The sequence below is a fragment of the Bicyclus anynana genome, chromosome 18 (genome assembly GCF_947172395.1).
Source record: "Bicyclus anynana chromosome 18, ilBicAnyn1.1, whole genome shotgun sequence".
NCBI classification, from domain to species: Eukaryota; Metazoa; Arthropoda; class Insecta; order Lepidoptera; family Nymphalidae; genus Bicyclus; species Bicyclus anynana.
Window position 1 is genome coordinate 11,857,425 of NC_069100.1, and position 24,865 is coordinate 11,882,289.

The window sequence follows — 24,865 nt, forward strand, 5'->3', positions numbered from 1 at the left end:
TTGTACATATATCTAGTATTAATTCGAAGAACTTTTATTTCGCTTTGCGTGCGTAGCACAGCATACTAACACAATAAAGACCATTTATCTATAATTAAAAAGTCACGTCCGATCGAACAGTGGGTCAGTATTGTATTTTTTTTAATAATTTACACAATAGTGATAAGGGTTTTGAACTACATTGTATAAAAGGTTGTTTTTTTAAATTTAAGTACATTCTTAAGTTTATTCTCGAGAAAGAAGCAATTCAAAATGATCGCTAAAACCGTACTCTTCGTCTGCGCTCAGGCTCTAGTGATGCAGGTTGGTAAAGTACTCATTATTTAGTTTTCCTTAATTTTCATTTTATTTGTTATACAAACAGTAAAGGTAAAATCTTACCTTATATATAGATAAAACAGCTGGTTATCTTGTTAAATATCTTCCGTATTTTGCCAAACTGTTCTATAACAAATTGTTTCTATCAAACACCCGACTGCGTGAAAAGATTGATTTTTATATTGTCATTGTTTGCAGTCGATAATATCTGGACAGTGTATTAACTGAATTTTAATTAACAATTTAACAGTTATAGCAGAACCAATTCCCAAAATAAATCTCCTAATCATTTATTTTTATTATTTCAGTCCATCTCCGGGCAGTGCATCGGCGCCGGCTGGGCCTCCGCCCCGTACCTCGGCTCTTGGGCAGGCGCTCCCTACGGCGCTGCCGGTTTCTGCGGCGCCGCGCCCGCTTTCTCCGGCGGCTCTCTCCCAGTGGCCAGCGCCTCCCCTATCCCACCGAACGGAGTGTCCGTGCTGTCTGAGAACGCTTACTGCGGAGAGCTCGCTGTCCGCGGCGCTCTGCCGTTCTTGGGAACTGTGGGACTAGAGGGCGCCCTGCCTACTGCCGGCTCCGGCTCGGTCGCGTACGGCTGCGGCAACGGAGAGGTCGCCATGCTGACTGAGGACATCGGTGCTGCCGCTTATGCTCCGTTCGGATACGGATACGGATACGAAGGTCTCGCTGGATGCGGATGCGGATGTGGACGTATCTACTAAAAAGAACAATAACGATGTATTAAATAACTGAGCAATAAACAGAATTGAAGCAATAATGTTGATTTTAATTTCTTTGACCATGGGGAATTTTGTATTCTGATAATATATGATGAGTTGATGTGTTTTTATAGAATTTTTTATAACAAAAAAACAATTTTACTAACTAGAATTAATATTCATAGGTACTTAGCAATTCATATGTACCATTTTTTATAACTTGAAAAATCAAGGACTTTTAACGTGTAATTTAAGTCGATGATCTGTAAACTAACTTACAACGCCTATTTATTTCCCATAGGTATGGAATTTCAAATTTCCATTTTTTTAACAATTTATCTATTGATCTATGTTATTATTTAGTTGATTGTCAAATACCAATTTTTTCCACCAATACCATTTTTTTAACCATCACTTCAGTTTATAATTGTTTTATTGATAAAGTTTTAGCAAAGGACTGTTTAATTTTATCCACTTTTCATAAGGTGCCTTACATTAAAAGTTCGCATAACTTTTCGGCCTTTATGACGCTTATAGACGATAATATTCCATAATTGTTTGATTACTCAACCTGTATACAAGCACGTATGCATACACGCCATGTTGAAGGATAACTTGTTGTTATATTTATTACAATTTTTGACGATGACAGAAGAATTTAGCTTGGTTGGGCAGCATTTGGAAAATTGCGTCGGATCTTCATATCGTCAATACCTGAAAACAAAGTCTTTTATGTGTGTAGTCTTTTAAGTTTGTCTTGCCTGTGATGACATATGGAGCGAAAACGTGGACACTGGCGATTGGACTTATCCACAAATTTAAATTCGTTCACCGAGCTATGGTGAGGGCTATGTTAGAAACTCTGAAAGACAAAATTCGGAACGAGAAAATCCGTAGGAGTACGAAAATAATTGACGTAGCCCAAAAGATTAGCAAAAAAGTGAGAAGTGTGAAAGTTCTGCGACAGATATCGCCCGCAGAGGGCGGGCCATATCTGTCGCAGAACAGATGGCTGCTGGGGCAGACGTGTTCTGGAGTGGAGACCACGTACCAGCAAGCGCAGTGTAGGACGCCCTCCAGCTAAATGGTCTGACGACATCAAGAACATAGTGGGAAGTGGTTGGATAAGGAAGACGAAGGATCTTGTGTGGTGCGCTCTCGGAAAGATTCTATGTCCAGCAGTGGACGGATACATGCTGTTGATTGATACTGATTACAGATATTTATGGAATCATCCTCAAGCAATTCGGAATTGTTTGATGCACGTACCTACTAAGTACTTAATTGTCTTTTCTGCAGTTTGATTTCAATGAAATCACATGGTGGGAAATACACTAGGAAGAATAAAAGATAATTTCAATGAAACTGTCAATGTGCAGTTTTATACAGGGCTTCAACAATACTTTCCGTCAGACATGCTTATCGCAAAAAGGGCGACACGACAAATGTCTATTGATTTGTCCAAGATACACATACATTTGCTAATAATATTAAGCAAATTTATGCGTCGGCGCTGAAGTCACGGAATGTAGACAGAGAACCTCAGAATATCATCGTCGATTGCACATAGACGAATATTTGAGAAGTTAATTAAAGAATTGACTTTTATTAAGAAGTAGAAGTAATATAATGATTAGTTGTTAGATAATATCTATTGTATCCGCGTCGTATTTTGTATAGACAACTAATAAATAACGTTTTTTCTAATTGTAGTTTTTTTTAAGCATGTACATGATATACCATTTTAGAATCGAGTATATAGCGTCTCACAGTCGTCTTGTTATTTTTTTTTAGTTTCACTTATCTAAGAACACTTGGGTTATTGAGACAAATTTAACTATATCCTAATTACGTAAATCCGTTCAGTGGTTTGGAAGATTTAAGGTAATAAAGAATATTACATACATACCTACATACATACAAACATACATACAAGATACGCGCGAAAAACTTAATCCTTCTTGCAGTCGGGTAAAAAATAAAACCTTCTTATTTAAAAAGACACGCCTGCCACATTCCACAGTAACTGGCGCACATAACTTTACTGTATCTATAGAGCTTATGAATAGGGCTTGAATTGAACTAAATTCTTATGAATTGAAACAAAGAGTGATACGTATGAGAAAAAAAATGATAAGCACGTAGGTTTCGATTTGGAAACAATAGAAGCTTAACTTAGCCCTACTTTAAGAGATAATTGCATTTGTATAAAAACAAGAATCGCTATTACTATACATTGTATTCCGACAAATACATCAAACACTTCAACATGTCTACCTTCGCCATTTTGATCCTTTGCTTCCAAGCTTGTTTGGTTCAGGTGAATATATTTTACTTTTCTTAATTATTGTTTCATTTATTTAGCTTTTGCTTAAAATCAAAGTTATGAATTTGTCACAATATGCGTATTTGTCTTCTTTTGCATTATTATAGGTGTTAATTAAATAAGTATTATGTTTTAACTAAAGTCAGTAAGGAGTTGGTAAAATACTTCGAGAAGAAGCAGTTTGTGAATAATTTATCAATAATCTTTAATCAATGTACGAGCAGTACATCATCTAAAACGGAATAATATTCAGTTTTAATTTTACGTATTAGATTAGTAGAGGACGCCCGCAACTCCGTTCGCGTAAAATTCCATTTTTCAAAATCTCGCAGGGACCATATATTTTCCGGAATAAAAAGTAGCTGCTCTACTTCATAGTCCAATTAATCACTATACCAAAATCGGTTCATTGAAAATGGTTCCTTCGAAAGGTAGACAGAATTATGTGATCAAAAAACGGGACAAATTAACTACACTAGATCAGACGTAATAAAAATGACTAACTCAATACCCCAAGGAAGCGTTCTTGGGTGTATTCTGTTTTTAATTTATATCAATGACTTGCCGAAAATCCTTGACGAATATTGTGTATTATTTGCGGATGACATTTCTTTATTATTATCTTTTTCAAATGACATTAACTTAAATGACAAATTAAATAATCTACTCAATGACATAATTAAATGGATGAATGTTCATAATTTAGAAATAAATTTTAATAAGACGAAAATAATTCAATTCAGACCATATCAAAAAACAGAATTAAATATCAAATTTTCCTATAATGACATAAATATTGAATGTGTTGACAGTTTAACTTTTTTAGGTATAGAAATTGACACTCATTTAAATTGGAAAAATCATATACACAAAACGAAAAATAAATTATCGAAATTTATATATCGACTTAAAGAATTAAAAAGAACCACTGACATGAAAACTGCATTAGCTGCATTTTATGCCTATGGGTACGCGTGGTTAAGGTATGGGGTAATCCTTTGGGGAAATAGCACAAACGCCCAAGATTTGTTTATAATTCAAAAAAAGTGTATACGCATCCTCGTACATATAAGTAAGACTGAATCATGCCAACCGTATTTCAAACAACTAAAAATATTGACCCTGCCCTGCATATATATTTTTGAAATATGTAAATTTGTGAGAAAAAATTTTCATTTTTACGAAAAAGTCGAAAACTCTTATAAACCACGGCGCTTCCGCGAAAAAAACGAAAATAAACTAATTTACCCTCTTTCAAAATTAATACTCCACAGCTCCGGCCCATACGCAATGTCAATAAAAATTTACAACAACCTTCCAGACCGTATACGTAATGAGGCGAAAGATATTGCTTTCAAAAAGAAATTAAGGGACTTTCTGGTCGAAAAGTGCTATTACACGGTGAATGACTACTTGAATGACAAATAAAAACAAAAAATAAAATCGGTCTCCCTATCACTCACTCGACAAAAGGCTACGCCCAAACTGGGTATCCATAACTTGCATTATGTAATAAAATGTAACTTGTAATTATTATTATTATATTGTATAATGTAATGTATGGTATTGCTTGATATTATATATATAATAAATAAATAAATAAATTACCTTCGCATTTATTATTAGTATAGGTTGCTCTTTATTAGACAGCTAGATGTGAAATATTAATTGTTTTATTTATCATTTCAGAATGTCTACAGCCATTGCCTTCGTCCTACTTGTGGTGCCCCCGGTATCGCCGCGCCGGCCGCGTACGGCGCAGGCTACGGCGGCGAGGGTATCGGCGACGTGGCGGTCGGCGGCCAGCTGCCGGTCGCCGGTATCACACAAATCTGTGGACAAGTACCTATCATAGGCGCAGTTGAATTCGCAGGTCCTGTGAAAGCATCTGGTTCTGTTACCATCACTGGCAGATGTACTTGCGGATGCGGGTGCGGAGGTGGTTTTTATTAAAAACTTGAGAAAATAATTTACAGTCACTAATATTTATATGCATTTCATATTGAATTTATTTAATATTGTATCCGAATAATTTATTTATAAAATATGTATAATGTACCCATAGCTTATTTATACAACCTATAGATAAAAAAATTGTATCTGGGCTTTATAATTTATGTATAATAAAATATACTGAAGTTTTTTGTATTTCATGTTATGTTACTTAGTACAACCATTACGTAATTAGCAGGAAGTTTCCTTCCGTATACCAAATAAGTAGGAGACTAACTAGAGCGATTTGATGTTGACATAATGAATTCTAGGCACGGATTCTAGGGACAGATTTGATGTTGACATAATGAATTCTCTACCTATTAATATATTAATGCGAGCTCTACTTTAGTCACTAATTTATGTGAGATTTATAATTGTTAAATACACTTAAGGAGAACATCCTACATTACATTCGAGACGACTTATGAACGTAGACCAAACCTCTAAGTCTGCAGTGCGCTTTAAGACTAGATCTCATTTAGTATTTTAGTACTGTGTACGGCCTCTATTGGATGTAGGCAGTGAAAAATAATACCGAAATATCTTTTTATTTTGGCGTTACCGAAAGCTAATCTTGGCAGCAAAACCGATTATTTTGTGCCATTTGACAAATTCTTGATCTGCTAATCGAAATTGAATAAACTAAATAAAAGCTAGGTCAAACGTACAGTTAACTAAAATGATTGTTCTACAAAGAACGGTAATATTTTTATGCTGGATTTACGTTAATTTTTATTGTTTTTTTTTTGTGGAAAAATGTACTTTTTTCTTATTAAATTCTCAGTAGCAACATGAAGTTGGGATGTTTGTAGTTAAACTCCCGGGCCTCGGACAGCTGAGAGCTTGTCGAAATCGTTGGTCCCGGTCATTTTCCTTATCATCTGACAGTCTTCGTTACAAAGTCAAGCATGGTGGGTAAGTAGGAACTAACCCTAGTGGGCCATTAGGCCAATAACGATAAAGATGATGAGTTAGAGAGATTTTTGATTAATCAATGATTTGATTAAAATGATTATAATACGCGAATTGTGATAAATGATTTATTTAGGATCGATAGTTGAATAAGTCGCTCAGTATCCTCTGCAGCCGCAGGCGCACTTGCCGGCAATGGACACCTCGCCGCCGGCCGGCACGATGCCTCCGAACTCCACGGCGCCCAGGATCGGCACTTGTCCACAGACTAGCGTGGTGCCGGCGACCGGCAGCTGGCCGCCGACCGCCACGTCGCCGATACCCTCGCCGCCGTAGGCTGGCCCGCACGCGGCCGGCGCGGCGAGAGCGGGGGCGGCGAAGGGCGCGGCGAAAGCGGGCGCGTACCCGATGCCGCCGTAGCCACAGCACTGCCCGAACACAGACTGAAATACAGGATAATTTGAATATCACAAATAGTTCAAAAACACTTGTCTTAGCAAGAGAATGATATAGAAAATTCTTTTGACATTTACCTGTACCAAGCAAGCTTGGACGCAGAGCAAGAGAACAGCGAAGGAGTTCATGTTGAAGTGTGTGTATTGTTCAGAGACGAGAATACAATGATTGTACTGAACTTGTGAACGCTTTTATACTAATTGTTTTTCCAAGTTATCAGGTCAAAAGGCGCATGCAAGTTTCGAAACGGAGTACGTGCCTGTTTCGATTCGTAATATTTAAAACAAGTATTTAATTGAAATGTACGAATAAACCACTACAAATCTATTACTTTGCATAACTTGTATATTGATTACTGACGTAAAATAATTTAAATAGGTCATCCGATCATACACTAGGTTATTATTTTTTATATCATTTTTTTAATTACAAAATAGTGATAAGAATTGTGTTACTTTTTTGTATAAAAGGTTAATTTTCAGTTTAAAATTCATTCTCAAGTTCACACTCGAGTAAGACCAAAATGATCGCTAAAGTTGTACTTTTCGTCTGCGCTCAGGCTCTTGTGATGCAGGTTAGTGAAATCGCAGAATACAGTCATGATAGTGAAAAACATCTGTGCTACAAATGTACCACTTAATTAGTTTAAATAATGTTTCGAACACTACTCTTGTAAACCTTTTTTTTTTATTCTTAACAAGTCAGCCCTTGACTGCTGCCCTGATGGTTAGTGATGATGCCATCTAAGATGGAAGCGAGCTAACCTAACAAGTTAGTCCGCTTCCATTAATTCGTTACTTACTTACTTTTTTGCGCTACAACCTTTCATATGTGTCTTGGCCTCTTCAATCAGTTCTATTCTTCAATTTTTTGATCTAAACATATTATTTTCTCATTAAGACTTCTTTCAAACAATATGTAAGTCATTTCCAGGTCATCCTCCATTCCATCCATTTAAACTTTTATTAATTTCTTTTTAGCCGACTTTAAAAAAGGAGGAGGTTATCAATTACGAAGAACAGTTTTTTTCAAAGTTGTTTTTATTTGCAGTCCATCTCCGGACAGTGCATCGGCGCCGGCTGGGCCGAAGCCCCCTACCTCGGCTCTTGGGCAGGCGCTCCCTACGGTGCTGCCGGTTTCTGCGGCGCTGCACCCGGTTTCTCCGGCGGCTCTCTCCCAGTGGCCAGCGCCTCCCCTATCCCACCGAACGGAGTGTCTGTGCTGTCTGAGAACGCTTACTGCGGAGAGCTCGCTGTCCGCGGCGCTCTGCCGTTCTTGGGAACTGTGGGACTAGAGGGCGCCATGCCATCTGCTGGATCGGGTTCGGTCGCTTACGGCTGCGGCAACGGAGAGGTCGCCATGCTGACTGAGGACATCGGTGCTGCCGCTTATGCCCCATGGGGTTACGGATACGAAGGTCGCGCTGGGTGCGGATGTGGACGTCTCTTCTAAAATAGACGATAATGATTGCCATAAATCTAATAATAAACTGAATTGAAGCAATTTTGTATTTCGATGACTCTCAAAACTACCTACCTACATTTATGATAATTACTTTTAAATACAAAGTGAACGATAATTTGATTCAACGATTAATCTGGCGCAGTTTAAAATACTTTTCTTAATTTCTTTTCGTAATGATTTTTTTTTATGAAAGATAGGCTCAACTACAATAATTGTGCTTTAGGAAAGCAAATGCGGTCTAAGTTGGAGCGCAGTTACCTTGAAGATGCCTTACCATTAGATTACCATTGCCTTGAAAACGTTTAAATTGTTAGAGCCAGGAAACACAAACGCCGGAAGGGCATGCAAAACTTATGTTGTGCAAAATGGAAATGGGCATGCAAATCGTTGCAAAACGTAAGGATTCTATTCTAAGGATCTAGGAACTATTCGTGGCGTCTTGCTGTCCTGTGGTAGATAGGGGAAGTAGGAATAAGAGTGATGTTTCTGTGCACACTCTCAAAAACATACCTATTTGGTAAAAAATGAGAGATAAGTACTAATAAATCCTTTAGCGCGGCGATCTATCGAGTCTAATAAATCAAACTGACTTTTTGCAAAAACATCCCTCAGGTGACTGTAGTACTGTGCTGTTTTGTCCTGTGCCTGATAAAGAGTAAGTAGTTGTTAGGATGTAAAAAACCGTGAGTGAAACGAATTTGGCATCAACATCAATGGCGAGTACATCATTCAATTGCGATTTGCCGACGACATGATTGTCATGGCAGAGACTCTGGAAACATAAGTAAGATCATGTGTAACGTTAATGTACTGCTCCACCCAGTTATTGTTGATGACTCTGCGTTCGAAATTGTTGACGAGTTTATATACCTAGGAGACACGGTCTAGTTAGGTAGGGCCAATTTTGAGAAGAAGGTAAACCGTCAAATTCAACTCGGTTGGGTTGCGTTAGAGAAACTCTGCGACATCTTTGCGGTACCTCTTTGCCTGCAGGACTGTAACCAGCTACGGCCGAAGCCTACCACCAGTCAAGTACCACCTACCTTAATATGTCACGTTTCTGTATTATACAAACAGTTCGATTTTATTTCGTTGGTTTTCTCTCACGGCCCAATACCATAAAATAATACGTCTTATAAGTTTTATTTAATACTCTTTCTATCACTCTAATGTGTTAGTAGTTTCTTTTCATGTTTCATAGAGTTGGTTTAATTTTTTTAATGTGACATTAATTCAGAGCCCTTATTTGGCAGCCATAGGTGCTATTTGATATCAAAGGTTTTTGCTTTGAGGCTTATCGGTATATCTTTATTTTGAAAGATATTTGTAGCTCCAGTGTTTATTCCAGTCTTGTTGGATCCTGTTTTCGATTTTCATGTCTTGCCAATTTATGATTGAAATAGTTTGCCACAAGCTTGTGTACCACCAGTTCTAATTTAGTTTAGTTTATATTAAGAGATTCGTTCGTACTTCCTAGTAGTTTTGGCTTCTTCATATTCATATTCGTGCTGTCTATGTTTTGTTTTCATAAAGGTCAAGATTCCAGGGCCCCCAGACAATACTTATTTTCTGAGTAACGAAATAGATGGGATAAAAATAGTAAAAGTAAAATACCTGCCCTTACAAATAATGCCCTTACGCTTATACTTTTATCGACAATTTAATTGTGTCTGGAGGAAGTTTGGCACTAGGATTGGTCTGGATGCTTACAAAAAATATTAAAACAGTTCTCCAAACGTTATATATAAATATGAAGTCTCAGAATGTAAGTAAAGTTAAGATTATTTTTTGCAAGCTTTAAAGCGTCTTTAAGAAATTACCGCCTACTAGAAGTGTCTGGCAGTGTTGAATGTTGATTATTAACAATATTACATATAACATATATAAAAATCAGCGTTCAGACTATAAGAAAAGTGAGTAAGGTTTTTATGTACCTACCTTTAGCACCTGGACACTGGACACACGTTTGGAGTACATAGTAAACTACTTTATCCAATCTATTTCGTTACTCAGAAAATAGGTAACGTCTGGGGGCCGTGGGATGTATTATTGTAAGTCTTGTAAATAATATGACATCATCTGCAAACCGAAGATTGGTTAGATTTTGACCGTTTATTGTTATCCCTATGTTTCCCAATTTAGCTTTGAAAATACATATTCAGAAGAATAGAGTTAAAGTATTCTGGAGACATTAAGCTTATTGTAAATATTATATAGCGAAATTAAATTATATTAATCAGTGATTGAGTTTTTTAGGGGGCAAATTAAAAGCTCCCATTAATTGCCTTATCGTTCATATTGTAATAATATTTATAAAACCATCAATATGCAATACGAAAGAAATAACAGTAAAATCAACTAAAGTATAAAAACAAGCAATTAATCTCAAGCATCTCGAAAGCTTATGCTAAAAACATCAAATTTTTTGTAAAAAAATGCAAGCTCAATTAAACAATCATCAAATCAAATCTGTGTATTCATTTTAATAAGGTTGAATTTAAAGAAGAAAGAATAAAAATACAAAAATATTAAATAAAATATGCTTTTATTCAGTCGAATTCAATTTGCACGGGATAGACCATCGATGGCTTTTCAGTATCCTCTGCAGCCGCAGGCGCACTTGCCGGCAATGGACACCTCGCCGCCGGCCGGCACGATGCCTCCGAACTCCACGGCGCCCAGGATCGGCACTTGTCCACAGACTAGCGTGGTGCCGGCGACCGGCAGCTGGCCGCCGACCGCCACGTCGCCGATACCCTCGCCGCCGTAGGCTGGCCCGCACGCGGCCGGCGCGGCGAGAGCGGGGGCGGCGAAGGGCGCGGCGAAAGCGGGCGCGTACCCGATGCCGCCGTAGCACTGCCCGAACACGGACTGAAATACGGAAAAATCATTCAATATAACAAACCGTATAAAATATTTGTGCAAATAAATATTACACATTTTGTTATAAAATACAATTTGTATTAGACCGCCAATACTGAAAATAAGTTTAGTTATTTAGTACCTGTACCAAGCAAGCTTGGACGCAGAGAAGGAGAACAGCGAGGGAGTTCATGTTGAAGTGTCTGTATTGTACGGAGACGAGAATACAATGAATAAACTAAACCCTTTAGCGCTTTTATACCTACTCATAATATTGCGTTTCATAGAGCTGCTACATGCTCAATATATTACAACATTAAAAAAACGTGTCAATATTTGGTTTTTCGGAATAAGAAACAATTTAGCAAAAATATTTCGAATTTTCATTTCACAAAACTATATATCACCAATTGTAGGACAGTTGTGCGTTGCATCACTGACATGCAAAAGAAATCTTGTAAAAGTCACGTCTCGCTATAAAATATATGACTATTTTTTAATTTACGTAACAATCTTATGATAAGTTTTACTCCTTATAAAAGCCAATGTTACTTACTTAAAATCATTCTCAAGTTCAACTCGAAGAATAAAGTAAACTATTCAAAATGTTCTTCAAAGCCGCACTCTTCATCTGCGCTCAAGCGCTTGTGCTGCAGGTTAGTTGGAACTGTCTATAATCCAAATACCTACTACTTTACCATTATACATTTTTTTTAAATGTTAAAAATTTGGTCAGCTAATTAAACGTGAAACCGTACACGTCATATTTACACATTTTAGGCTTTTATAATGTCATTACGTATATGCGTTACAAGTTCTAACAAAGCTATATTCATTATTTGCAGTCCATCTCCGGCCAGTGCATCGGCGCAGGCTGGGCCGAAGCCCCCTACCTCGGCTCTTGGGCAGGCGCTCCCTACGGCGCTGCCGGTTTCTGCGGCGCCGCGCCCGCTTTCTCCGGCGGCTCTCTCCCAGTGGCCAGCGCCTCCCCTATCCCACCGAACGGAGTGTCCGTGCTGTCTGAGAACGCTTACTGCGGAGAGCTCGCTGTCCGCGGCGCTCTGCCGTTCTTGGGAACTGTGGGACTAGAGGGCGCCCTGCCTACTGCCGGCTCCGGCTCGGTCGCGTACGGCTGCGGCAACGGAGAGGTCGCCATGCTGACTGAGGACATCGGTGCTGCCGCCTATGCTCCGTTCGGATACGGATACGGATACGAAGGTCGCGCTGGATGCGGATGTGGACGTCTCTATTAAATATAGATGACGTTATATTTAATAAATTGATGAAACAATTCTATATTTTATTTTATTAAATCTTGTCATACTGTTACGTTTTCTCACTATCTTGTTTTTTTTTACATATGTAGTCAAAATATTATTTGATATAAAATAGAGGTTAAAATGTTTATAATTATAGCAGAGTAAAGAATTATTATATTATATATTATTAGAAGAGCAGTGATAGCCCAGTGGATATGACCTCTGCCTCCGATTCCGGAGGGTGTGGGTTCGAATCCGGTTCGGGGCATGCACCTCCAACTTTTCAGTTGTGTGTATTTTAAGAAATTAAATATCACGTGTCTCAATCGGTGAAGGAAATCATCGTGAGGAAACCTGCATACCAGAGAATTATCTTCATTCTCTGCGTGTGTGAAGTCTGCCAATCCGCATTGGGCCAGCGTGGTGGACTATTGGCCTAACCCCTCTCATTCTGAGAGGAGACTCGAGCTCAGCAGTGAGCCGATTATGGGTTAACTCCGAACAGAGCCCCGGTCTTGTGACCGATGGGTGTAGTAGGGTCGTCATTGACGTTAAAGGACGTCATTGATAGTTAACTAACACTCTCCTTCTCCGCTCGTGTTGTTCTGCTTGCTTAGCCAAATTTCGTACAATCTTGCTTACTACTTTGGATACTTGTTCTAATATAGAGCTTATTGCAGTTTTATGCAGTTTTAGTGAGGGCAAGGTCTTTAAGCAAGTTATAGAGAGATTTTGCTGGTAATCCTCTCACACCTATTTACTTCTATACTGTGGTCCTTCTGAATGTTAGTTTTCCATGGCACAGTTAGCTCTATAAGTTCTATGCATTTAATTTGTTTGGAAAAAAGGAAAATGTCTGGTTTAGATCTCGAAATAGCGATAACCTCTGGGATTTTATAATGTTATAGTAATAAAAGTTATAGGTAAAGAATAATAGTTCTAAATTCACTATGACTAAACTCAGCCCGGAGTCGGGAAGTTAGTAGTGTACATACCTATGCCTCAGCCAGCACGTTAAGCTGTTGGCCCCATTTCACTCTAATACCACCAACCCTCATTAAAGCAGCGTGTTGGCTATGCATACTACTAAATGGCTCACAACGGTAGATTAAAACCGCATTCCCTGACTGTCGGCTTCTTCAACGCAGACGGACTTTTCGATAAAATACTCGCGGGCAGCGAATGCTTAAAGAGTAATAAACATCCAAGCAAACATCCAAACATACATCCGAACAAACATCCATATAAACATCCATACAAACATTCGCGTTTATAATATTCGTAAGATGACATTTGCATTTCATCAAATACCTAGCAGAATCTGCTGCTGTCTGATTAATTATTTTTTACCTATATGCATTATATATTTTTGAATCGTTATATCTCAGTAACGGTGGCTCGTAAGAAAAAAATATTGATACACTTTTTATAGAACATTCTATGATCTACAATTTTTGTCTGAGGTAGGTGAGGTAGGTACACGGGAATGATGGGGAACTTTTAAACATTGTTTTTAGTATGTTTTGAACAATTTTACTGATGTTCGGCTTGTTGGGATTGAATGTACCTTAAATCTCATTTTTTGGTCTAGATTGACCGGCCTATTAGATAGTATAGTTAAATAGTAAGTACCTAATTAAATATCCATAAGTAATTTCAAAATGCATTTTTGATTGCTTCAATTTTGTTTATTGATCGGTTTATGACTCATCTAATACATCGTAGTTGTTTTTTTTTTTAGTAGATACGTCCACATCCGCATCCGCATCCAGCGAGACCTTCGTATCCGTATCCGTATCCGAACGGAGCATAGGCGGCAGCACCGATGTCCTCAGTCAGCATGGCGACCTCTCCGTTGCCGCAGCCGTACGCGACCGAGCCGGAGCCGGCAGTAGGCAGGGCGCCCTCTAGTCCCACAGTTCCCAAGAACGGCAGAGCGCCGCGGACAGCGAGCTCTCCGCAGTAAGCGTTCTCAGACAGCACGGACACTCCGTTCGGTGGGATAGGGGAGGCGCTGGCCACTGGGAGAGAGCCGCCGGAGAAAGCGGGCGCGGCGCCGCAGAAACCGGCAGCGCCGTAGGGAGCGCCTACCCAAGAGCCGAGGTACGGGGCGGAGGCCCAGCCGGCGCCGATACACTGGCCGGAGATGGACTGCAAATAACAAATTTAAAATAATCAAGTATTTATTAATACGAATGTGTGTACTAATTAGAAGTCTAATGTAATGTACACAAAAGGAAATTATGAAAAATATAGGTAAATACTCGTAGTAGTAGTAGTATTGTATTTAAAATATTTTATATTCATGTTAACTTATTTAAATTGAATTTTAAAATATTTTAAATAGTGGTTTATTAATTATTAGTAACTTTGTAATCTGTGGTAGTTTCAACTAACCTGCAGAACAAGCGCCTGAGCGCAGACGAAGAGTGCGGCTTTGAAGACCATTTTGTATAGTTTATTCTTTGAGGTAAACCTGAGAATGATTTCAAACACTAAACTATGGACTTATATACAAGAAGGAGTTATAACCTTATCATAATGTACATGTTATGTAATTCAATATATTTAATTCCGACGAGGAAACGTGATTTTCCACCACCCTATTATTTTCTCTCATAAATGAAAAATATATTTATTTTTCTAGAAATTAGTATGTTTCGTAAATGATTTTTTTTATATTTACATAGTACAGAACCCGAAGCCAGGATCTTGGTGGTAATACCGGGGTCCTGGTCTACAACAGAGAGCTAAGGCTGACATCGCACTAAAATTTCAACTAAATCCGTTCATGTAACAATAGCCAAAGCTACTCTGCTGCAACCCTTTGTATTTTAAAATCTTTTGTATACTATTTTAATACATAATGCCCGCGACTTCGTCCGCGTGACATTTAGTTTACCCCTCGAGAACCATGGAGGTTTCCGGAATAAAGTAACCTATGTGTTAATTTACGGTATAATCTTTCTCGCTTTCAAATGTCTCGAAATCAATTAAGAAGAGCGACGAACATCCATACAAACATTCGCGTTTATAATAGGATTTATTATAATAAAAAATAGGATTCTATAATACACTAATGAACACGTAGACTTTCGAAATAATGAATTTCGCATCAAGGGACATGATATAGAGTCAGTATAAAAGCATCGAGGAGTTCATTAGGATCATTGTATTCTCGTCTCTGTACAATACAAACACTTCAACATGAACTCCTTCGCTGTTCTCCTGCTCTGCGTCCAAGCTTGCTTGGTACAGGTAAATATCAAAAGAATTCTTTTTAATGTTCTCTTGCTAACACAAGTGTTTTTGAACTATTTGTATATTGAAATTGTCCTGTATTTCAGTCCGTGTTCGGGCAGTGCTGTGGCTACGGCGGTATCGGGTACGCGCCCGCTTTCGCCGCGCCCTTCGCCGCCCCCGCTCTCGCCGCGCCGGCCGCGTGCGGGCCAGCCTACGGCGGCGAGGGTATCGGCGACGTGGCGGTCGGCGGCCAGCTGCCGGTCGCCGGCACCACGCTAGTCTGTGGACAAGTGCCGATCCTGGGCGCCGTGGAGTTCGGAGGCATCGTGCCGGCCGGCGGCGAGGTGTCCATTGCCGGCAAGTGCGCCTGCGGCTGCAGAGGATACTGAAAAGCGACTATCGAATTGTGACCTTATAAATTGAGCAAATAAAATGAATATTTCACCATAATTGTTTGAAATTTTACTTAAATTTTACTTACACTGCAGCTCAAGAATAGGTATAATGTTGTGAGTTTGTGACCTTTTATCTCTGAAACGATTACTATTGAGATACTTACTCTTATTTAGAACTCCGACGAAAATAGAGGAGTGTTTAACGTCGATAAGACTAAGACGATTGACGTTGATGTCTGTCTGTGTGTGTCTCTCAAACGGATGGACCGATTTCGATGCGGTTTTTTCATTTGAAAGCCAGTTTTTTTTTGAAGTGCTTCTTAGCTATGTTTGGTTAAGATCAGTCCATAAATCTTTTTATTAAAATAAAAATAAACAGGTTAATAATTTTTTTCGAGTTAGTTCACATTTAAACATTTTTACTTTTATGTTATAATGGAACTAATTCCTGGCATCATCATCATCATCATTATCAGCCGATGGACATCCACTGCTGGACATAGGCCTTTTGTATAGACTTCCAAATATCACGGTCTCAGGCCGCCAGCATCCAGCGGCTCCCTGCAACTCGCTTGATGTCCTCGGTCCATCAATCCAGTGGGGAATCGACCAACACGCCATTCTAGCAACTTGGGACCCCAACGTCCATCGGCTCTTTGAACTATGTGTCCTGCGCATTGCCACTTCAACTTCGCGACTCGCTGTGTTTTTATTGAGTTTTCGTTGTGTGAGTTCCTGGCATAAAATTAGTTTTTATTTCACAATTAAACAAACAAGTAGCTAGTACTATGTAATTAAATAAAAGCCCTAAACTTAAACTAAAAAAAAATATTAAAAGTAGAAGTAAACGCGGTTTACAGTTTCTTGTTAAACTGAAATTGCAAAAAAATAAATTGACTTCTTTAGGCTTAGGGCCAATTTCTTCAAATTCAGTTTGTTACCTTTTTTAGCCGCACTAGATCTGTGTCGATCGCGATTGATCAAATCTCCCAATCGTTACTTGGACATGCGTGATTGGGTCGCGAACGTCTAAAGGAACCGAGAATCCGTGATCCGAAACCATATAGGCAATCAAATACATTAAAAAAAATCGCTTTATTTATTTGGACGGTTGAGGATCTTGGGCCTTTTACCTACCAAAGCAACCACAGTTTAAACTCAATAATAGGGTAGTTAACTCATATTAAATTAAATATAAACAATTTCGTAATAGGTAGTACACGGAATAAGGCTCCGAAATATATCGATATTAATCAATAAAACTTAAGGATTCCATAGAAAACTTAATTATATGTGTTTTAACAATTATTCCAAAAGTCCCTAAAGCTGTCGTTCGTTTTGTGACGTCACAAAGTCACTTGATGTACTAAAAGAATAAATGTCAAACTGATTAATAACTAATAATTTTGACAAACCGTTTGTTAAGGTTTAGGTGTACTGTGACGTCATAAAACGATAAAATATAAACCATAATGGCTCGTATTGTTAAAAATATTTAAAAATTTAAGTTTTTATGTCGCCTCGAAAAATTTGATAATTTTTTCAATCAAGACATTTTAATACGTGATGTACTTATTTGAAAAAAAAATTGACATTTCAATCGATTATACGAAATGTCTGAGACGTGATAGCCCAGTGGATATGAGCTCTGCCTTCGATTCGGAGGGCGTAGCGTAAGTTCGAATCCCGTCCAGACCGGGGTATGCGACTCCGCCCTTTAAGAAATTAATTATCACGTCTCTCAAACGACGAAGGAAAACATCGTGAGGAAACCTGAGAAACTTCTATATTCTCTACTCTGCTCTCTTGTTCTGAAAGGAGACTCGTGCTCAACATTGAGCTGAATATGATTTGTCAATGATAAAACAAAATGTACCATGCGCGAGTTGCTTTATCAATAGGTCCAGTTGATGAAAACTCATTGAGTAATTGCCATGTGTGCTACGTGACGATAACATCATTTGTTTTTACTAGAAATTAGTGTGTCAATAGGTTATACCTACGATATGTAGGAATGAGTCATCGCTAATTCGCCGCTCGCTAATTCAGGTTTAAATATAAATTGCTTAGTAGGAAGAAAATAAATTACAAAAATATCATTTGAATTAACATAAGTTAGTAGATAGGCTCGATTATAAAAATAATAACAAAGTAAATAAATAGTAAAGATTATAGAAGTTTTGTGGTATTATATGGGGTAATCTCTGATTCTTCTGAACCGATTTTGAAAGTTCTTTCTCTACTTAATAATAATGATTAATTTGTCTGTAAAACGGACTGAGTATCAAGTAGGTAAACATAAAAAAATACCTATAATAAGTCAGAGTGAAAAAATTAAATGCTTACACTCTTAAAATTCTTAAAAAAAAACCAATACAAAAATGTTAATTACATCATAGAAGAGTGATGCTTGGAAAAATAGTTGTAATTTTGTTTCTATTAACTTTATGTTATTTAATTTTAATTTATATAATTTTAGTTTATTAATTAAATATTTGTATACCTATTTATGGTGAAACATTGTTATCACATAAGAACATCTTTATATGACTAAATGTAATGTTTCTTGCAAATAAATGATTCTAATTCTGATAAAACATGACGTTTTGACAAACATTTGCTATAGAACAAAATATCAACCCACTGTTTGGCTCGACATCAAATTAATAATTGAACATTATTTATGCTTGTTTGTTTATTTATACATTTTGACCTAAGTGGCCTAGGCTTGACCTATTTTTACAGTTGTTCCATCCCTCTTTAGGTTAGCGGACGAAAAAGCGGCAAGCCACAATAAAAACCATGTGTACCATGCACGTATCGCTACGGCGTAGACCGAAGTTTGCCGACGCCGCCAATGTTATACAGGATTAGTTATGCTTTGTAAATAATTTGTCGACAGCAGGGAATTTCTTGTTGTAATTGTTTATCAGCACACAAGCTGTGTTTATGTCGCTGCCATTGTTGGCAGTAATAAACTTCAATTAATAACACTTCACACTAAGTTATAACTGTGAAAGTTTGTGTGTAAGTGTGTATGTTTATTCCTCCTTAGCGCTGCGGCTACTGAAGCGATTTGGTTGCAATTTGGAATGGAAATTGATTTTACTCTGGATTAAAATATAGGCTACTTTTTACCCCGGAAAAAATCATGGTTCCCGCTGGAATGGCGACCCCGCACCGGAGAGCGCGGTGTTGGTGAACCCCCCCGGTAGACCGAGGACATTAGGCAGGTTGTAGGAAGTCTATGCAAGGAAGGCCCATGTCCAGCAGTGGACGTTTATCGGCTCTTAATGATGATGATGATCATGACACAGTAAATAATATAATATAGTAATAAAAAATATAATTACATATTAAATATAATTTCTTATACACTATTGAAAATCTTCTACGTTTACTACTTGACCAGACCTGGACAATTTAAGAAAACTTCAATCGGTCCAGCCGGGGATCGAACCCAGGACCTCCGTCATATAAATCCACTGCGCCACGGAAGCCGTCCGTGTTTATGGATTTTAATAGAAAAGGCGAAATATGTTTCCTATACTTTATTTAATATAGACTTACATCACAATACACACAATAGTTTTTTACCATTGGTGATATAATTATGAATAAGATATTGTTAAGTTCGCAATAAATTTATATTAGAATTTATAGCTGATGAATTTTTAATTTTTGACGCATCTAAATATAAATTCAATAAAAATCTGTTCAGTTAAAATTTGTTGATAAATTACATTACAATGTTTATTTTAGTCATCAATATTAATGTTTTGATAAACTATCATTATAAGTAACTAACTTGGCGGCGAATTACAAAAAGTATAATAAATTAAATTATTTTCATTTTCAGTAATAACCACCTCCACACCCGCATCCGCAAGTACATCTGCCAGTGATGGTAACAGAACCGGATGCTTTCACAGGACCTGCGAATTCAACTGCGCCTGTGATGGGTACTTGTCCACAGATTTGAGTGATACCGGCGACCGGCAGCTGGCCGCCGACCGCCACGTCGCCGATACCCTCGCCGCCGTAGGCTGCCCCGTACGCGGCCGGCGCGGCGAGAGCGGGGGCGGCGAAGGGCGCGGCGAAAGCGGGGGCGTATCCGATACCGCCGTAGCCACAGCACTGCCCGAACACAGTCTGCAAAATGAAATAATTTTATTATGTATAGATCCTATTTAGGTACTATTTAGTGTAAAAAACACTAATAAAAGAACAATCAATCATCATCATCATCATATCAGCCGATGGACGTCCGCTGCAGGACTTTGCCTTTTGTAGGGATTTCTAAACATCACGATCTCCTAAGCCGCCTGCATCCAGCGAATCTCTGCAACTCGCGTGTCAGTTCCGCTGGTAGGGTTAACCACTGCGTTTTCTAGTGCGGGGTCGCCAATCCAGCACCTTGGGACCCCAAAGTCCATCGGCTCTTCGAACTATGATCCCCGCCCATTGTCACTTCAGCTTCGCGACTTGGTGAACTATATCGGTAGCTTTGGTATTTTTCAATCTCCTCTTTTTTGATTCGATCACGCAAAGATAGGTATGTCAGATTTCGAAAAAGAAGTGCACCGCCGAATCCAACTCGGTTGGGCAGCATTCGGGTAACCAAGCTATGCTCGGGATGTCTCTGCGTGATCGAATCAAAAAGATATACATATAGAAAATTCTTCTGATATTTACCTGTACCAAGCAAGCTTGGACGCAAAGGATCAAGATGGCGAAGGTAGACATGTTGTAGTGTTTGATGTATTTGTCGGTGTCGAGAATACAATGTTTAATGTACCACGATCCTTGCTTTTTATACAAATGCAATTATCTCTTAAAGTTGGGCTTCTATTGTTTCAAAATATTTAACTACGTGCTTATCTCTGTATTTTCTCATGGGTATCGATTTTTTTTTGTTTCAATTCATTAAACAAGTCAAGTGTTATTCACAAGTTGTGTTCGTTTGTAGCGGAAGTGTTCCGCAATAGTGTTAATAAAATATTGTGAGAGAAAAAAACTATTTTAATTTAATTCATATCACAAGAATTATCAACGTAATTTTATATTGTGCTGCGGTTTCCCATAACTCTGGGGTTATATTCTTTGCTGAAAATGAATTAAAAATACCTTATACGCATCCGTATAATTATGACGTAGTCATGTTTTACGTATTTTAAAATGCAAGGATAGATAAAGGCGTGTGTTGCATGGATAGTCGGTATTGTTTGAATTACTTTGTATGAAAACATAATAGCTTTTTTAGTTAAAAAAATTTTAGTTATGCAGTTTGGCTCATATAAGTGGACTCGTCAACACCTTGAAGTTATGGGAAATACTCCCGAGCACTCTGTACGACTATAACAATAAAGTAACTAAAATCATCTTCAGGATCAATTCACATAAAAAAATTAAGTTAAAGTAATTGGGGTTTCTCAAGTGCTTAAAGCTATTTACACGAACAAGCTTTTTTAAAGTTTTGTCCTGAAAAACTCGATGGTTCCCGCGGGATTTATGAATAACTGAATTATACGCGTACGAAGTAGCGTTGACGACGGCTATTTCAAAATATCATTTTAATAATACTAATAAATAAATGAAAAGTTAGTAGGTATGTTTGAATGTGGTTCGAGCAAAAACAATGAATAGATTTAGATAAAATTTGACGTAGTGATGTTTTTTACCTAAAAGACAAAATAATTTTGTAGATACTTTTATTGATAAATAATAATTATAGTGTTCTTCAGTCATAAAGCAGCTTTTCAATTAAAGAATAAGAATAAACGAAAATATATATTGGCACAGGATGGCTTTTATTAGAATATTATGGTACTTACCTTTCATCAAGTACGTCATGTGATGATGGCGGAGCAGGTACCTATGGCCTCACTGAGCATAGCACGGCCTCGGCGATCCTGGCCTTTAGTAATATATTTGGACGGCCGCAGTGGATAGTGACCCTGCTTTCTGCATCCACGACTTTGTGGGTTTGATTCCCACAACTGTATTATTGTGACTGTTGATAGTATTTGTGTGACTGTTGATTTCTAGTGTCTGGGTGTACTTATTCAGTTATGAATGAATGAGTTCATTAAGTCATTAATATTCAATCATTTATTCAGTACATAAGTATTTATATGTCGTTTATAAACATAAAATGACAAAATCTTAGTACCCATAACAGGCATAACAGGAGTTTATTTTGGGGGTTAGGTTGGATCATCTTTAGAAGCTGATTCTTCTACTGCTGGACATAGACCTCTTGCATGGACTTCCAAACGAAACGGTCTCAAGCCGCCAGCATCCAACAACTTCCTGGGTCTCGCTTGATATCGTCAGTCCAACAGTGGTGTGGGGTCGACCAACACTGCGCTTTTTTGTGATGGGTCGCAATTCCAGCACCTTGGGATCCCAACGTTGTTGATGAATTTTGGTACCAAGTTTAACAAATTGCTACAATGTATATCGTAATAAATCAGATCAGGGCTTGAACATTTTAGTGAAAGTCCTTCATTTTTCAAATAAAATGTTTGTAAATTGGTGCATCATAACAATCGTGATCATAACAATCAAAATTCATAGTTAAATTCTTAAATGATCCTCATGATCGACCTGAAGAACATAGGCACTGTAAAAATAACCACAGCGTTAGCTTCAGCGTTTGCCATGTTCTGTGGTAAAAGTGAACCCTCAACTAATCCGGTGATAATTATGGACCTCCGAACTACAGCGCACAGTAGTTCCAGCAATAGGCCGCGTGCATGCCGTGTACTATTTACACGAATTGGTATTAACAAAATTAGGTTATTGTTGTCGACACAATTTTATAATTATTTAATCAATTTAAATATATATCAACTAAAATCACGCGAGTCCCTTCGTCAAAAGTTTAAAGAAATAGGCATTTTAACAGTAGCCTGTCAGTATATATATAACAGTATAGTTTATGTGAGACAAAATATTAATTTGTACAAACGAAAAGGAGATCTAAACCCACGTCTTACTAGACACGGGCATAAGTTAGTTATTTCTGCATATCGTCTCCAAAGAGTTAAAAAATCTTTTGTGGGTTTGGGTGTACTCTTCTATAACAAGATCCCCAAGACTGTGATGGACTTGCCAATGCACAACTTTAAGCAATGTGTTAAAAAACATTTACTTAGTCAAGGTTACGACACTATTGATGAGTTCCTTAACGACAAAGGTGCTTGAAGCCATTGGATCAGCTTCCACCTTCACACAGGAAATAAAACTATAAGAAATTGTAATTTAATTGTTATCAAATGTAAATTGTAATACTGTATGACTTTTTCAAAAGAGCAACTGTTGAGTTTCTTGTCGGTATCTTCTCAGCAGAACCTGCCTTCCGAACCGGTGGTAGAATCTTTACAAATAGTCAACTGACGTGTCAAAAGTGCTTGTAAACTGAGCCTACTTGAAATAAATGAATTTTGAATTTTGAATTTGAATTATAGAAGCGACGATCATTATGCTAATTCTTGATGATTCTAGTTATAATATAGGTAAATTAAGAAAGTTCATACAATGTTGTTTAAGTTCTCTTTATTGATCTGTTTCAAATATCGTTATTGATCTCCTTTAGTAGAGACGTCCACATCCGCATCCACATCCAGCGCGACCTTCGTATCCGTATCCGTATCCGAACGGAGCATAGGCGGCAGCACCGATGTCCTCAGTCAGCATGGCGACCTCTCCGTTGCCGCAGCCGTACGCGACCGAGCCGGAGCCGGCAGTAGGCAGGGCGCCCTCTAGTCCCACAGTTCCCAAGAACGGCAGAGCGCCGCGGACAGCGAGCTCTCCGCAGTAAGCGTTCTCAGACAGCACGGACACTCCGTTCGGTGGGATAGGGGAGGCGCTGGCCACTGGGAGAGAGCCGCCGGAGAAAGCGGGCGCAGCGCCGCAGAAACCGGCAGCACCGTAGGGAGCACCTGCCCAAGAGCCGAGGTAGGGGGCTTCAGCCCAGCCGGCGCCGATACACTGGCCGGAGATGGACTGCAGACAAAAAAAAGTTGATAAAATCAAACGTATTGTAAGTGATGACTAACACAATAGGTATAAAGTGATGTAACAAATAAGTATTAACAAGCTTTCGAGCTGAAACCGAAAAAATCTATATACTAATTAATATCCCATCAGAAATCAGTCTATGTAAAATAACGTTGCCACGCCTCAGAAGCGTTCGCCGTAAAAAGTTATGAGAGTCCATCCCTACATCTTTCAATATCCTTCAATCTACTATGTGACTGATTCATTCAACGAAGTACTTGGTGTCAGTAAATCTTTATTTACAACTTTTATCCGGCTTTATATAAATTTTATTATATTTTTGCCTAGTTCCTGGACTTGGCAGGGGGCACTGCAGTGCCCTCTAATAAGGAGGGAAAATGTTTACCTTAATTAATTCAAAAACAACAAAAGTTTTAGAAGGCAACTAAATAAATTAAGTACAGTGGCTTTACCAACCTGCATCACTAAAGCCTGAGCGCAGACAAAGAGTACAGTTTTAACGATCATTTTGAGTTGCTTATTGCTCGAGTATGAACTTGAGAATGTACTTAAATCGAAAAAACAACCATTTATATAATGTAGTTCCAAACCCTTATTATCACAATTGTGTAAATTATTGGAAAAAATACCCAACCCAAAACCCACTGTTCCATCGGACGTGACTTTTTAAATTGCATAGATAAATAGCCTCTATTATGTCACTATGCATACCAACTAAAGTAGTAAAAGAAAATTTCTCCGAAATAATACTAGACAGGCACATCACCAATCTTTGCTTATAAAAATTAATAGTAACATTTTTAATTACGTTTGTAGACACGATTTTATATTGTTATAAAATTATGAAACCCAACATTACCTATATATTCGAATCATTTTAAAGGATATAAA

The 24,865-nt window shown here is 38.1% G+C and overlaps 10 protein-coding genes across 10 annotated transcripts; 5 read left to right on the top strand and 5 right to left on the bottom strand.

The window, feature by feature from the left end:
* The first annotated feature begins 252 nt into the window (after window positions 1-252).
* LOC112051582 (chorion class B protein PC10-like) lies at window positions 253-1,040 on the top strand. Its single transcript, XM_024090298.2, has 2 exons — window positions 253-303; window positions 627-1,040. The coding sequence occupies exons 1-2, from the start codon at window positions 253-255 to the stop codon at window positions 1,038-1,040; spliced, it is 465 nt and encodes a 154-aa protein (XP_023946066.1).
* A 2,141-nt stretch (window positions 1,041-3,181) lies between these two features.
* LOC128198979 (chorion class CA protein ERA.1-like) lies at window positions 3,182-5,502 on the top strand. The gene is made up of 2 exons (XM_052887084.1): window positions 3,182-3,357; window positions 5,053-5,502. Exons 1-2 carry the CDS (start codon window positions 3,307-3,309, stop codon window positions 5,314-5,316), a joined length of 315 nt encoding a protein of 104 aa, XP_052743044.1. The 5' UTR covers window positions 3,182-3,306; the 3' UTR covers window positions 5,317-5,502.
* Window positions 5,503-6,279: 777 nt separating this feature from the next.
* Window positions 6,280-6,854, bottom strand: LOC128198978 (chorion class A protein Ld12-like). Its single transcript, XM_052887083.1, has 2 exons — window positions 6,804-6,854; window positions 6,280-6,713 (listed from the first exon to the last, which is right to left on the bottom strand). Exons 1-2 carry the CDS (start codon window positions 6,852-6,854, stop codon window positions 6,429-6,431), a joined length of 336 nt encoding a protein of 111 aa, XP_052743043.1. The 3' UTR covers window positions 6,280-6,428.
* A 395-nt stretch (window positions 6,855-7,249) lies between these two features.
* On the top strand, window positions 7,250-8,222 carry LOC112051615 (chorion class B protein L11-like). The gene is made up of 2 exons (XM_052887012.1): window positions 7,250-7,300; window positions 7,777-8,222. The coding sequence occupies exons 1-2, from the start codon at window positions 7,250-7,252 to the stop codon at window positions 8,176-8,178; spliced, it is 453 nt and encodes a 150-aa protein (XP_052742972.1). The 3' UTR covers window positions 8,179-8,222.
* A 2,526-nt stretch (window positions 8,223-10,748) lies between these two features.
* On the bottom strand, window positions 10,749-11,252 carry LOC112051616 (chorion class A protein Ld12-like). The gene is made up of 2 exons (XM_052887082.1): window positions 11,195-11,252; window positions 10,749-11,061 (listed from the first exon to the last, which is right to left on the bottom strand). The coding sequence occupies exons 1-2, from the start codon at window positions 11,243-11,245 to the stop codon at window positions 10,783-10,785; spliced, it is 330 nt and encodes a 109-aa protein (XP_052743042.1). The 5' UTR covers window positions 11,246-11,252; the 3' UTR covers window positions 10,749-10,782.
* A 391-nt stretch (window positions 11,253-11,643) lies between these two features.
* LOC112051617 (chorion class B protein M2410-like) lies at window positions 11,644-12,348 on the top strand. Its single transcript, XM_024090332.2, has 2 exons — window positions 11,644-11,708; window positions 11,898-12,348. Exons 1-2 carry the CDS (start codon window positions 11,658-11,660, stop codon window positions 12,303-12,305), a joined length of 459 nt encoding a protein of 152 aa, XP_023946100.1. The 5' UTR covers window positions 11,644-11,657; the 3' UTR covers window positions 12,306-12,348.
* A 1,700-nt stretch (window positions 12,349-14,048) lies between these two features.
* Window positions 14,049-14,759, bottom strand: LOC112051580 (chorion class B protein PC10-like). The gene is made up of 2 exons (XM_024090295.2): window positions 14,709-14,759; window positions 14,049-14,462 (listed from the first exon to the last, which is right to left on the bottom strand). Exons 1-2 carry the CDS (start codon window positions 14,757-14,759, stop codon window positions 14,049-14,051), a joined length of 465 nt encoding a protein of 154 aa, XP_023946063.2.
* A 759-nt stretch (window positions 14,760-15,518) lies between these two features.
* LOC112051597 (chorion class A protein Ld12-like) lies at window positions 15,519-15,953 on the top strand. Its single transcript, XM_024090313.2, has 2 exons — window positions 15,519-15,569; window positions 15,659-15,953. Exons 1-2 carry the CDS (start codon window positions 15,519-15,521, stop codon window positions 15,941-15,943), a joined length of 336 nt encoding a protein of 111 aa, XP_023946081.2. The 3' UTR covers window positions 15,944-15,953.
* A 3,550-nt stretch (window positions 15,954-19,503) lies between these two features.
* Window positions 19,504-20,749, bottom strand: LOC112051618 (chorion class CA protein ERA.1-like). The gene is made up of 2 exons (XM_052886949.1): window positions 20,645-20,749; window positions 19,504-20,101 (listed from the first exon to the last, which is right to left on the bottom strand). Exons 1-2 carry the CDS (start codon window positions 20,693-20,695, stop codon window positions 19,805-19,807), a joined length of 348 nt encoding a protein of 115 aa, XP_052742909.1. The 5' UTR covers window positions 20,696-20,749; the 3' UTR covers window positions 19,504-19,804.
* Window positions 20,750-23,455: 2,706 nt separating this feature from the next.
* On the bottom strand, window positions 23,456-24,481 carry LOC112051583 (chorion class B protein PC10-like). The gene is made up of 2 exons (XM_024090299.2): window positions 24,431-24,481; window positions 23,456-23,959 (listed from the first exon to the last, which is right to left on the bottom strand). The coding sequence occupies exons 1-2, from the start codon at window positions 24,479-24,481 to the stop codon at window positions 23,546-23,548; spliced, it is 465 nt and encodes a 154-aa protein (XP_023946067.2). The 3' UTR covers window positions 23,456-23,545.
* Between the last annotated feature and the right edge of the window lie 384 nt (window positions 24,482-24,865).

Coding starts and splice junctions, on each gene's coding strand:
- LOC112051580 (XM_024090295.2), bottom strand. CDS start 14,759: ATGGTCTTCAAAGCCGCACTCTTCGTCTGCGCTCAGGCGCTTGTTCTG. Junction 14,463..14,708: donor CTCAGGCGCTTGTTCTGCAG/GTTAGTTGAAAC, acceptor TGTTATTTGCAG/TCCATCTCCGGCCAGTGTAT.
- LOC112051617 (XM_024090332.2), top strand. CDS start 11,658: ATGTTCTTCAAAGCCGCACTCTTCATCTGCGCTCAAGCGCTTGTGCTG. Junction 11,709..11,897: donor CTCAAGCGCTTGTGCTGCAG/GTTAGTTGGAAC, acceptor CATTATTTGCAG/TCCATCTCCGGCCAGTGCAT.
- LOC112051618 (XM_052886949.1), bottom strand. CDS start 20,695: ATGTCTACCTTCGCCATCTTGATCCTTTGCGTCCAAGCTTGCTTGGTA. Junction 20,102..20,644: donor TCCAAGCTTGCTTGGTACAG/GTAAATATCAGA, acceptor TTCATTTTGCAG/ACTGTGTTCGGGCAGTGCTG.
- LOC112051616 (XM_052887082.1), bottom strand. CDS start 11,245: ATGAACTCCCTCGCTGTTCTCCTTCTCTGCGTCCAAGCTTGCTTGGTA. Junction 11,062..11,194: donor TCCAAGCTTGCTTGGTACAG/GTACTAAATAAC, acceptor TCCGTATTTCAG/TCCGTGTTCGGGCAGTGCTA.
- LOC112051582 (XM_024090298.2), top strand. CDS start 253: ATGATCGCTAAAACCGTACTCTTCGTCTGCGCTCAGGCTCTAGTGATG. Junction 304..626: donor CTCAGGCTCTAGTGATGCAG/GTTGGTAAAGTA, acceptor TTATTATTTCAG/TCCATCTCCGGGCAGTGCAT.
- LOC112051597 (XM_024090313.2), top strand. CDS start 15,519: ATGAACTCCTTCGCTGTTCTCCTGCTCTGCGTCCAAGCTTGCTTGGTA. Junction 15,570..15,658: donor TCCAAGCTTGCTTGGTACAG/GTAAATATCAAA, acceptor CCTGTATTTCAG/TCCGTGTTCGGGCAGTGCTG.
- LOC112051615 (XM_052887012.1), top strand. CDS start 7,250: ATGATCGCTAAAGTTGTACTTTTCGTCTGCGCTCAGGCTCTTGTGATG. Junction 7,301..7,776: donor CTCAGGCTCTTGTGATGCAG/GTTAGTGAAATC, acceptor TTTTATTTGCAG/TCCATCTCCGGACAGTGCAT.
- LOC128198978 (XM_052887083.1), bottom strand. CDS start 6,854: ATGAACTCCTTCGCTGTTCTCTTGCTCTGCGTCCAAGCTTGCTTGGTA. Junction 6,714..6,803: donor TCCAAGCTTGCTTGGTACAG/GTAAATGTCAAA, acceptor CCTGTATTTCAG/TCTGTGTTCGGGCAGTGCTG.
- LOC112051583 (XM_024090299.2), bottom strand. CDS start 24,481: ATGATCGTTAAAACTGTACTCTTTGTCTGCGCTCAGGCTTTAGTGATG. Junction 23,960..24,430: donor CTCAGGCTTTAGTGATGCAG/GTTGGTAAAGCC, acceptor TTTTGTCTGCAG/TCCATCTCCGGCCAGTGTAT.
- LOC128198979 (XM_052887084.1), top strand. CDS start 3,307: ATGTCTACCTTCGCCATTTTGATCCTTTGCTTCCAAGCTTGTTTGGTT. Junction 3,358..5,052: donor TCCAAGCTTGTTTGGTTCAG/GTGAATATATTT, acceptor TTATCATTTCAG/AATGTCTACAGCCATTGCCT.